Source organism: Eucyclogobius newberryi, unplaced genomic scaffold, assembly GCF_026437365.1.
Source record: "Eucyclogobius newberryi isolate DKJ021-1_F unplaced genomic scaffold, fEucNew1.0.hap1 SCAF_22, whole genome shotgun sequence".
NCBI classification, from domain to species: Eukaryota; Metazoa; Chordata; class Actinopteri; order Gobiiformes; family Gobiidae; genus Eucyclogobius; species Eucyclogobius newberryi.
In genome coordinates this window covers 26,651,446-26,664,700 of record NW_027315857.1, presented here as the reverse complement: position 1 = coordinate 26,664,700, position 13,255 = coordinate 26,651,446, and the positions used below count along the sequence as shown (strand labels likewise).

General features: G+C 53.1%; 1 protein-coding gene across 1 annotated transcript in view; it reads right to left on the bottom strand.

Annotated features, from left to right (window-relative positions):
• tnfsf10l (TNF superfamily member 10, like) overlaps positions 1 to 13,255 on the bottom strand; it is an 89,397-nt gene that overhangs the window by 33,229 nt on the left and 42,913 nt on the right. The window contains exon 2 of the mRNA XM_072459125.1: positions 12,658 to 12,807. Coding sequence (XP_072315226.1) covers positions 12,658 to 12,807 — 150 coding nt within the window. The remainder of the gene's footprint in view (positions 1 to 12,657; positions 12,808 to 13,255) is intronic.

The window sequence follows — 13,255 nt, the reverse complement described above, 5'->3', positions numbered from 1 at the left end:
CCCGATACCACTCGCTCCGGGGCCCGGCCTGAACCTAAACCTGATGCCTGTCCCGATACCACTCGCTCCGGGGCCCGGCCTGAACCTAAACCCGATTCCTGTCCCGATACCACTCGCTCCGGGGCCCGGCCTGAACCTAAACCCGATTCCTGTCCCGATACCACTCGCTCCGGGGCCCGGCCTGAACCTAAATCCGATGCCTGTCCCGATACCACTCGCTCCGGGGCCCGGCCTGAACCTAAATCCGATGCCTGTCCCGATACCACTCGCTCCGGGGCCCGGCCTGAACCTAAATCCGATGCCTGTCCCAATACCACTCGCTCCGGGGCCCGGCCTGAACCTAAACCTGATGCCTGTCCCGATACCACTCGCTCTGGGGCCCGGGACTTTCCTGTCGAACACATTGTTGATCGTATCTGTGGAAAAGCTTCACACAGCGAGAGCTCGATTAGCGCCGCCGCCATTGTTCTGCACGAGACGTAAACACAGCCACGAGAGGAAAGGCCCAAGGACCGGCTCTGCTACATGTGTGACCACACAGATGACCACACAGATGACCACACAGATGACCACACAGATGACCACACAGGTGACCACACATGTGACCACTCAGGTGACCACAGAGGTGACCAAACATGTGACCACACAGGTGACCAAACATGTGACCAGGTGACCACACAGGTGACCACACATGTGACCAGGTGACCACACAGGTGACCACACATGTGACCAGGTGACCACACAGGTGACCACACAGGTGGCCACACAGGTGACCACACAGGTGACCACACATGTGACGATGTGACCACACAGGTGACCACACAGGTGACCACACAGGTGACCACACATGTGACCACACAGGTGACCACACAGGTGACCACGTGACCACACAGGTGACCACACATGTGACCAGGTGACCACACAGGTGACCACACAGGTGACCACGTGACCACACAGGTGACCACACATGTGACCAGGTGACCACACAGGTGACCACACAGATGGCCACAGGTGACCACACATGTGACCATGTGACCACACAAGTGACCACACAGATGGCCACACAGGTGACCACACAGGTGACCACACATGTGACCATGTGACCACACAGGTGACCACACAGGTGACCACACAGGTGACCACACAGGTGACCAAACATGTGACCAGGTGATCACACAGGTGACCACACATGTGACCACACATGTGACCATGTGACCACACAGGTGACCACACAGGTGACCACACACGTGACCAAACATGTGACCACACAGGTGACCACACAGGTGACCACACATGTGACCATGTGACCACACAGGTGACCACACATGTGACCACACAGGTAACCACACAGGTGACCACACACGTGACCAAACATGTGACCACACAGGTGACCACACAGGTAACCACACAGGTGACCACACACGTGACCAAACATGTGACCACACAGGTGACCACACAGGTGACCACACATGTGACCATGTGACCACACAGGTGACCACACACGTGACCACACAGGTGACCACACAGGTGACCACACAGGTGACCAAACATGTGACCAGGTGATCACACAGGTGACCACACACGTGACCAAACATGTGACCACACAGGTGACCACACACGTGACCACACATGTGACCATGTGACCACACAGGTGACCACACTTGTGACCACGCCAAGTGTTAACAGTGTTTTTTTTGCCTCAAAATGGCATTTGAGCTTCACAAATGCATAAATCATGTTAAAAGTGTGTAATATTTCTGTAGATAAAAGGGATAAAAGGGAAAACATTTGTGGGCTGAACATTTCTGTGAGAATTTGTTCTGAAAAAAGGACTAAACCTAAGTCTAAGTCAAAGTGCACCTTTAATCCTTACACTTGAGCTGTTCAGAGAGTAAAACGTTGTGTTATTTGCACCTTCTCAACGTGTTAAACGCCTTGTTCTGTTTTTTCAGCACAAGAGGAGGAAATATTTCAAAGTGGCACACTTCCTGTGGCTTTAAAGTCACACTTCCTGTGGCTTTAAGTCACACGCTTTGACTTTGACCATGATTTACGGCTGTGGCATAAATAAATCAGGTTTTGAGACGCACTTGAGCTGTTTAACGTATCTGCTGAACGAGAGCGAGCGTGAAGCGTCTCGGGAGATGAAAAACCCAGAGCACGAGAGCGAGTGTGAAACGTGGACAACAGCAATTAAAACATAATAACTCAACTAAAAGTGACAACTATGTGACTAAAACCACCTCTCGCTCCATGCAAGCTCCGCCTCCTCTCGCCAAATGAGACGAGCCTTTCTGACCAGTATCAGACCAGTATCAAACCAGTATCAGACCAGGATCAGACCAGGATCTGACCAGTATCAGACCAGTATCAGACCAGTATCAACCCGGATCAGACCAGTATCAGACCAGGATCAGACCAGGATCAGACCAGTATCAGACCAGGATCAGACCAGGATCAGACCAGTATCAGACCAGGATCAGACCAGTATCAGACCAGTATCAGACCAGGATCAGACCAGGATCAGACCAGTATCAGACCAGTATCAGACCAGGATCAGACCAGTATCAGACCAGTATCAGACCAGTATCAGACCAGGATCAGACCAGGATCAGACCAGGATCTGACCAGTATCAACCCGGATCAGACCAGTATCAGACCAGGATCTGACCAGTATCAGACCAGTATCAGACCAGGATCAGACCAGTATCAGACCAGTATCAGACCAGTATCAGACCAGGATCAGACCAGTATCAGACCAGTATCAGACCAGTATCAGACCAGGATCAGACCAGGATCAGACCAGTATCAGACCAGGATCAGACCAGTATCAGACCAGTATCAGACCAGGATCAGACCAGGATCAGACCAGTATCAGACCAGTATCAGACCAGGATCAGACCAGTATCAGACCAGTATCAGACCAGTATCAGACCAGGATCAGACCAGGATCAGACCAGTATCAGACCAGTATCAGACCAGTATCAAACCAGTATCAGACCAGTATCAGACCAGTATCAGACCAGTATCAAACCAGTATCAGACCAGGATCAGACCAGGATCAGACCCGTATCAGACCAGTATCAGACCAGGATCAAACCAGTATCAGACCAGTATCAGACCAGTATCAGACCAGTATCAGACCAGGATCAGACCAGGATCAGACCAGTATCAGACCAGGATCAGACCAGTATCAACCAGGATCAGACCAGGATCAGACCAGGATCAGACCAGTATCAGACCAGGATCAGACCAGGATCAGACCAGGATCAGACCAGGATCAAACCAGTATCAGACCAGTATCAGACCAGGATCAGACCAGTATCAGACCAGGATCAGACCAGTATCAGACCAGTATCAGACCAGTATCAGACCAGTATCAGACCAGTATCAGACCAGGATCAGACCAGGATCGGACCAGTATCAGACCAGTATTAGACCAGGATCAGACCAGTATCAGACCAGTATCAGACCAGTATCAGACCAGTATCAGACCAGTATCAGACCAGGATCAGACCAGGATCAGACCAGTATCAGACCAGTATCAGACCAGTATCAGACCAGTATCAGACCAGTATCAGACCAGTACTTCCAGACTTGATTCGCTCGTGCGTTTGTAGCTTCTTTCGCTCCAGATGTTTCAGGTTAAATTCCACTCGTGTCGTCACTTCGGCTTTTACTAATTAAAAACTCATTTCAAGCAACTTTTCGTCCTCGTCATTCGTCACATGTTTTCCCCGTCGACTCCGGTTGTTTCTGACCACGTTTCACTCAGAGCGCCGGGCCTCATCACAGCTCCGGGCCTCATCACGGTGTCGGGCCTCATCACGGTGTCGGGCCTCATCACGGCTCCGGGCCTCATCACGGTGTCGGGGCCTCATCACAGTTCCGGGCCTCATCAGAGTGTTGGGCCTCATCACGGCTCCGGGCCTCATCACGGTGTCGGGGCCTCATCACGGCTCCGGGCCTCATCAGAGTGTTGGGCCTCATCACGGCTCCGGGCCTCATCACGGTGTCGGGGCCTCATCACAGCTCCGGGCCTCATCAGAGTGTCGGGCCTCATCACGGTGTCAGGCCTCATCACGGTGTTGGGCCTCATCACAGCTCCGGGCCTCATCAGAGTGTCGGGCCTCATCACGGTGTCAGGCCTCATCACGGTGTTGGGCCTCATCACAGCTCCGGGCCTCATCACGGTGTCGGGCCTCATCACGGTGTCGGGCCTCATCACGGCTCCGGGCCTCATCACGGTGTCGGGGCCTCATCACAGTTCCGGGCCTCATCAGAGTGTTGGGCCTCATCACGGCTCCGGGCCTCATCACGGTGTCGGGGCCTCATCACGGCTCCGGGCCTCATCACGGTGTCGGGCCTCATCACGGTGTCGGGCCTCATCACGGCTCCGGGCCTCATCACGGTGTCGGGGCCTCATCACAGTTCCGGGCCTCATCAGAGTGTTGGGCCTCATCACGGCTCCGGGCCTCATCACGGTGTCGGGGCCTCATCACGGCTCCGGGCCTCATCAGAGTGTTGGGCCTCATCACGGCTCCGGGCCTCATCACGGTGTCGGGGCCTCATCACAGCTCCGGGCCTCATCAGAGTGTCGGGCCTCATCACGGTGTCAGGCCTCATCACGGTGTTGGGCCTCATCACGGCTCCGGGCCTCATCACGGTGTCGGGCCTCATCACGGCTCCGGGCCTCATCACGGTGTCGGGGCCTCATCACAGTTCCGGGCCTCATCAGAGTGTTGGGCCTCATCACGGCTCCGGGCCTCATCACGGTGTCGGGGCCTCATCACGGCTCCGGGCCTCATCACGGTGTCGGGCCTCATCACGGCTCCGGGCCTCATCACGGTGTCGGGGCCTCATCACAGTTCCGGGCCTCATCAGAGTGTTGGGCCTCATCACGGTGTTGGGCCTCATCACGGCTCCGGGCCTCATCACAGCTCCGGGCCTCATCACGGTGTCGGGCCTCATCACGGCTCCGGGCCTCATCACGGTGTCGGGGCCTCATCACAGCTCCGGGCCTCATCACAGCTCCGGGCCTCATCACGGTGTCGCGCCTCATCACGGCTCCGGGCCTCATCACGGCTCCGGGCCTCATCACGGTGTCGGGCCTCATCACGGCTCCGGGCCTCATCACGGCTCCGGGCCTCATCACGGTGTCGGGCCTCATCACGGTGTCGGGCCTCATCACGGCTCCGGGCCTCATCACAGCTCCGGGCCTCATCACGGTGTCGGGCCTCATCACGGCTCCGGGCCTCATCACAGCTCCGGGCCTCATCACGGTGTCAGGCCTCATCACGGTGTCAGGCCTCATCACGGTGTTGGGCCTCATCACAGCTCAGGGCCTCATCACGGTGTCGGGCCTCATCACGGTGTCGGGCCTCATCACGGCTCCGGGCCTCATCACGGTGTCGGGGCCTCATCACAGTTTCGGGCCTCATCAGAGTGTTGGGCCTCATCACGGCTCCGGGCCTCATCACGGTGTCGGGGCCTCATCACGGCTCCGGGCCTCATCACGGTGTCGGGCCTCATCACGGCTCCGGGCCTCATCACGGTGTCGGGGCCTCATCACAGTTCCGGGCCTCATCAGAGTGTTGGGCCTCATCACGGTGTTGGGCCTCATCACGGTGTCGGGCCTCATCACGGCTCCGGGCCTCATCACAGCTCCGGGCCTCATCACGGTGTCGGGCCTCATCACGGTGTCGGGGCCTCATCACAGCTCCGGGCCTCATCAGAGTGTCGGGCCTCATCACGGTGTCGGGGCCTCATCACGGCTCCGGGCCTCATCACAGCTCCGGGCCTCATCACGGTGTCGGGCCTCATCACGGCTCCGGGCCTCATCACGGCTCCGGGCCTCATCACGGTGTCGGGCCTCATCACGGCTCCGGGCCTCATCACGGCTCCGGGCCTCATCACGGTGTCGGGCCTCATCACGGTGTCGGGCCTCATCACAGCTCCGGGCCTCATCACGGTGTCGGGCCTCATCACGGTGTCGGGCCTCATCACGGTGTCGGGCCTCATCACGGCTCCGGGCCTCATCACGGTGTCGGGCCTCATCACGGCTCCGGGCCTCATCACGGTGTCGGGCCTCATCACGGTGTCGGGGCCTCATCACTTTTACACCATTTGAACAAAAACAAACTACAGTGTTTGTGTTCATCTCAGTTTCATCTGTGCCACAACACGTCCATGTAGGGACCACGCCCCTGAGGTCCTGGACGCGTCACTCGAGGCCCTCGACGCCAACACATGAGGCCTAAACACATGAGGCCTAAACACATGAGGCCTAAACACATGGGGCCTAAACACATGGGGCCTAATCACATGGGGCCTAAACACACGAGGCCTAAACACATGAGGCCTAAACACATGAGGCCTAAACACATGGGGCCTAATCACATGGGGCCTAAACACATGAGGCCTAAACACATGGGGCCTAAACACATGGGGCCTAAACACATGAGGCCTAAACACATGGGGCCTAATCACATGAGGCCTAATCACATGGGGCCTAAACACACGAGGCCTAAACACATGAGGCCTAAACACATGGGGCCTAATCACATGGGGCCTAAACACACGAGGCCTAAACACATGAGGCCTAATCACATGAGGCCTAAACACATGAGGCCTAAACACATGAGGCCTAAACACATGGGGCCTAAACAGATGAGGCCTAATCACATGGGGCCTAATCACATGGGGCCTAAACACATGGGGCCTAAACACATGGGGCCTAAACACATGAGGCCTAATCACATGGGGCCTAATCACATGGGGCCTAAACACATGGGGCCTAAACACATGGGGCCTAAACAGATGAGGCCTAATCACATGGGGCCTAATCACATGGGGCCTAAACACATGGGGCCTAAACACATGGGGCCTAAACACATGGGGCCTAAACACATGGGGCCTAAACAGATGAGGCCTAATCACATGGGGCCTAATCACATGGGGCCTAAACACATGGGGCCTAAACACATGGGGCCTAAACAGATGAGGCCTAATCACATGGGGCCTAATCACATGGGGCCTAAACACATGGGGCCTAATCACATGGGGCCTAATCACATGGGGCCTAAACACATGGGGCCTAATCACATGGGGCCTAAACACATGGGGCCTAAACACATGGGGCCTAAACAGATGAGGCCTAATCACATGGGGCCTAATCACATGGGGCCTAAACACATGGGGCCTAAACACATGGGGCCTAAACACATGAGGCCTAATCACATGGGGCCTAATCACATGGGGCCTAAACACATGGGGCCTAAACACATGGGGCCTAAACACATGGGGCCTAATCACATGGGGCCTAATCACATGGGGCCTAATCACATGGGGCGTTGTGTCGAGACCTTAATGGAGAATTTGGCCTCAAATCAGAAAACTGGAGCTTTGTGTTTTGGGCGACACATTTCACACAAATGAGTTCATCAAGTTCACGAGCCAAGAACTGACGAGCCCAATGGGCCCTTTACACGATGGGCCCTTTACACGATGGGCCCTTTACACGATGGGCCCTTTACACGATGGGCCCTTTACACGATGGGTCTTTTACACGATGGGCCCTTTACACGATGGGCCCTTTACATGATGGGCCCTTTACACGATGGGCCTTTTACACGATGGGCCCTTTACACGATGGGCCCTTTAAACGATGGGCCCTTTACACGATGGGCCCTTTACACGATGACACGATGGGCCCTTTACACGATGACACGATGGGCCCTTTACACGATGGGCCCTTTACACGATGACACGATGGGCCCTTTACACGATGACACGATGGGCCCTTTACACGATGGGCCCTTTACACGATGACACGATGGGCCCTTTACACGATGGGCCCTTTACACGATGACACGATGGGCCCTTTACACGATGACACGATGGGCCCTTTACACGATGACACGATGGGCCCTTTACACGATGGGCCCTTTACACGATGACACGATGGGCCCTTTACACGATGGGCCCTTTACACGATGGGCCCTTTACACGATGACACGATGGGCCCTTTACACGATGAGCCCTTTACACAATGACACGATGGGCCCTTTACACGATGGGCCCTTTACACGATGACACGATGGGCCCTTTACACGATGGGCCCTTTACACGATGGGCCCTTTACACGATGGGCCCTTTACACGATGGGCCCTTTACACGATGACACGATGGGCCCTTTACACGATGACACGATGGGCCCTTTACACGATGGGCCCTTTACACGATGGGCCCTTTACACGATGGGTCTTTTACACGATGGGCCCTTTACACGATGGGCCCTTTACATGATGGGCCCTTTACACGATGGGCCTTTTACACGATGGGCCCTTTACAAGATGGGCCCTTTAAACGATGGGCCCTTTACACGATGGGCCCTTTACACGATGACACGATGGGCCCTTTACACGATGACACGATGGGCCCTTTACACGATGGGCCCTTTACACGATGACACGATGGGCCCTTTACACGATGACACGATGGGCCCTTTACACGATGGGCCCTTTACACGATGACACGATGGGCCCTTTACACGATGGGCCCTTTACACGATGACACGATGGGCCCTTTACACGATGGGCCCTTTACACGATGGGCCCTTTACACGATGACACGATGGGCCCTTTACACGATGAGCCCTTTACACAATGACACGATGGGCCCTTTACACGATGGGCCCTTTACACGATGACACGATGGGCCCTTTACACGATGGGCCCTTTACACGATGACACGATGGGCCCTTTACACGATGACACGATGGGCCCTTTACACGATGGGCCCTTTACACGATGACACAATGGGCCCTTTACACGATGACACGATGGGCCCTTTACACGATGGGCCCTTTACACGATGGGCCCTTTACACGATGACACGATGGGCCCTTTACACAATGACACGATGGGCCCTTTACACAATGGGCCCTTTACACGATGACACGATGGGCCCTTTACACGATGGGCCCTTTACACGATGACACGATGGGCCCTTTACACGATGGGCCCTTTACACGATGGGCCCTTTACACGATGGGCCCTTTACACGATGACACGATGGGCCCTTTACACGATGACACGATGGGCCCTTTACATGATGGGCCCTTTACACGATGACACAATGGGCCCTTTACACGATGACACAATGGGCCCTTTACACGATGGGCCCTTTACACGATGGGCCCTTTACACGATGACACGATGGGCCCTTTACACAATGACACGATGGGCCCTTTACACGATGGGCCCTTTACAACGATGGGCCCTTTACACGATGGGCCCTTTACACGATGGGCCCTTTACACGATGACACGATGGGCCCTTTACACGATGGGCCCTTTACACAATGACACAATGGGCCCTTTACACGATGGGCCCTTTACACGATGACACGATGGGCCCTTTACACGATGGGCCCTTTACACGATGGGCCCTTTACACGATGACACGATGGGCCCTTTACACGATGGGTCCTTTACACGATGACACGATGGGCCCTTTACACGATGGGCCCTTTCATGGGACCCTCTTACAGAGACTAAAGGACTGGGTGGGCATCACTGGCCCCGCCCTGTTCTGGTTAAGGTCCTATCTGGAAGACAGGAAGTACTTTGTGTCTCAGACCACTAGACCCTGACCTGTGGGGGCCCCAAGGGTCAGTCCTGGGACCCCTTCTGTTCAACCTCTACATGCTGCCGTTAGGTCATGGACCGGCCTCCTGCTGGTGCCAGAGTCAGGACTAAACATGGACCGGCCTCCTGCTGGTGCCAGAGTCAGGACTAAACATGGACCGGCCTCCTGCTGGTGCCAGAGTCAGGACTAAACATGGACCGGCCTCCTGCTGGTGCCACACAGCCTCCTGTTAGTGACATTAGCACGACACGTTAACGGCTTTCACTCCATTTACACGACAAAGGTTTGAAATGAAAAGGATTCATGGATGAAAAACTGGATAAAAGAGGATTAAATGATCAAAATAAAGGACAATACGTCCAAGTGTTTGGAAAGTGTTTACGATAAAAGTCTGACATTCTTTTCCTTCTTCCTGTTCAGCTCCGAGAAGCATGAAGCGTCTGATAAGATCTACAGCGTCTGTGAACCAGGTCTAAACCAGGACTAAACCAGGTCTAAACCAGGTCTAAACCAGGTCTAAACCAGGTCTAAACCAGGACTAAACCAGGTCTAAACCAGGTCTAAACCAGGACTAAACCAGGACTAAACCAGGACTAAACCAGGTCTGAACCAGGACTAAACCAGGTCTAAACCAGGTCTAAACCAGGTCTAAACCAGGTCTAAACCAGGACTAAACCAGGTCTAAACCAGGTCTAAACCAGGTCTAAACCAGGACTAAACCAGGTCTAAACCAGGTCTAAACCAGGACTAAACCAGGACTAAACCAGGACTAAACCAGGTCTGAACCAGGACTAAACCAGGTCTAAACCAGGTCTAAACCAGGACTAAACCAGGACTAAACCAGGACTAAACCAGGTCTAAACCAGGACTAAACCAGGTCTAAACCAGGTCTAAACCAGGACTAAACCAGGACTAAACCAGGACTAAACCAGGTCTGAACCAGGACTAAACCAGGTCTAAACCAGGTCTAAACCAGGTCTAAACCAGGTCTAAACCAGGACTAAACCAGGTCTAAACCAGGTCTAAACCAGGTCTAAACCAGGACTAAACCAGGTCTAAACCAGGTCTAAACCAGGACTAAACCAGGACTAAACCAGGACTAAACCAGGTCTGAACCAGGACTAAACCAGGTCTAAACCAGGTCTAAACCAGGACTAAACCAGGACTAAACCAGGACTAAACCAGGTCTAAACCAGGACTAAACCAGGTCTAAACCAGGTCTAAACCAGGTCTGAACCAGGTCTAAACCAGGACTAAACCAGGTCTAAACCAGGTCTAAACCAGGTCTAAACCAGGTCTAAACCAGGTCTGAACCAGGTCTAAACCAGGACTAAACCAGGTCTAAACCAGGTCTAAACCAGGTCTAAACCAGGTCTAAACCAGGACTAAACCAGGACTAAACCAGGTCTGAACCAGGTCTAAACCAGGACTAAACCAGGTCTAAACCAGGTCTAAACCAGGTCTAAACCAGGTCTAAACCAGGACTAAACCAGGACTAAACCAGGACTAAACCAGGTCTGAACCAGGACTAAACCAGGACTAAACCAGGTCTAAACCAGGACTAAACCAGGACTAAACCAGGACTAAACCAGGACTAAATCAGGACTAAACCAGGTCTGAACCAGGTCTAAACCAGGACTAAACCAGGACTAAACCAGGACTAAACCAGGACTAAACCAGGACTAAACCAGGTCTAAACCAGGACTAAACCAGGACTAAACCAGGTCTAAACCAGGACTAAACCAGGACTAAACCAGGACTAAACCAGGTCTAAACCAGGACAAAACCAGGACTAAATCAGGTCTAAACTGGGTCAAGTGTATGAGTGCTAAACATGTCATTATAGACAAGTGTGAGTCACTGTGACTCCAGCTGTGTCTCTCTCTTTAGTTAGTCTCTCCCTCTTCTTCTCTTCTTCTCTTCTTCTCTTCTTCTCTCTTTATTTAGTCGTTCTTCTCAAACAGTAGAAGAGACATGAAGCCAGATTGAAAGTCACATTGAAAGTGAAAAATGAAGCGTTTGGTTCTGCCTCATCTTGTGTCTGATCGTGGCGTCACTGAAGGTCGTTTCATCTTCATCCCAAAGGTCAAACGCTTCTCTGATGTGGTCAGAAGAGCGAGGTCCTTTGGGGTCTTCTCCGACAGATAAATGTGAGCAGTGTGAGTCCCAAACAACTCCTCTTTATACCGTCCAATGAAATCAGTCGCGCCTCAATTTTACACTGACTCTGTCCATTCAGCGACCTTCTCAGAACCTGAGGTGAAACGTCACATGGTAGAGGTCAAAGGTCAGAACCAGAAAACCTTATTTATGCACTGAAGGGTCATCTGAGCACACGACGCGGAAAGTACACGGCGCGGAAAGTACACGATGCGGAAAGTACACGACGCGGAAAGTACACGACGCGGAAAGTACACGACGCGGTTCACGTAAACAAGGGTCATCGTTGTATAAAGTGTAGACGTTTGAAATCTGAAACCGGAAAAACTCTGAGGACTCTAAGGCGTGACACAAATATGTAGATGCAGGTTTAGAGTCTGTGTTCTACCTCCGAGATGCATGTTTAGAGTCCTAGCTCAGAGATGCATGTTTAGAGTCCTAGCTCAGAGATGCATGTTTAGAGTCCTAGCTCAGAGATGCATGTTTAGAGTCCTACCTTAGATATGTGTGTTTAGAGTCCTAGCTCAGAGATGCATGTTTAGAGTCCTAGCTCAGAGATGCATGTTTAGAGTCCTACCTTAGATATGTGTGTTTAGAGTCCTAGCTCAGAGATGCATGTTTAGAGTCCTAGCTCAGAGATGCATGTTTAGAGTCCTACCTTAGAGATGTGTGTTTAGAGTCCTACCTTAGAGATGTGTGTTTAGAGTCCTACCTTAGAGATGTATGTTTAGAGTCCTACCTTAGAGATGTGTGTTTAGAGTCCTACCTTAGAGATGTGTGTTTAGAGTCCTACCTTAGAGATGTATGTTTAGAGTCCTACCTTAGAGATGTGTGTTTAGAGTCCTACCTTAGAGATGTAGGCCTTGATGCCCTCGGCCAGCTTGATGCAGGGCTCTCCGAACAGCTGCGTGAGCTGGTCTGGAATGTCCTGGTCTTTGTCTAAAACGTTGAGTAAACTCAGACACTTGAGCTCCTCCGTCACGCCCTGAGTCCGAACCTGCAAGACAAGAGACACCAGGTGAACTCTAAAGAGCGAGAGGAGCGACTGTGAAGCCAGGTGAACTCTAAAGGAGCGAGAGGAGCGACTGTGAAGCCAGGTGAACTCTAAAGGAGCGAGAAGAGCGACTGTGAAGCCAGGTGAACTCTAAAGGAGCGAGAAGAGCGACTGTGAAGCCAGGTGAACTCTAAAGAGCGAGAGGAGCGACTGTGAAGCCAGGTGAACTCTAAAGAGCGAGAAGAGCGACTGTGAAGCCAGGTGAACTCTAAAGAGCGAGAGGAGCGACTGTGAAGCCAGGTGAACTCTAAAGAGCGAGAGGAGCGACTGTGAAGCCAGGTGAACTCTAAAGGAGCGAGAAGAGCGACTGTGAAGCCAGGTGAACTCTAAAGGAGCGAGAAGAGCGACTGTGAAGCCAGGTGAACTCTAAAGAGCGAGAGGAGCGACTGTG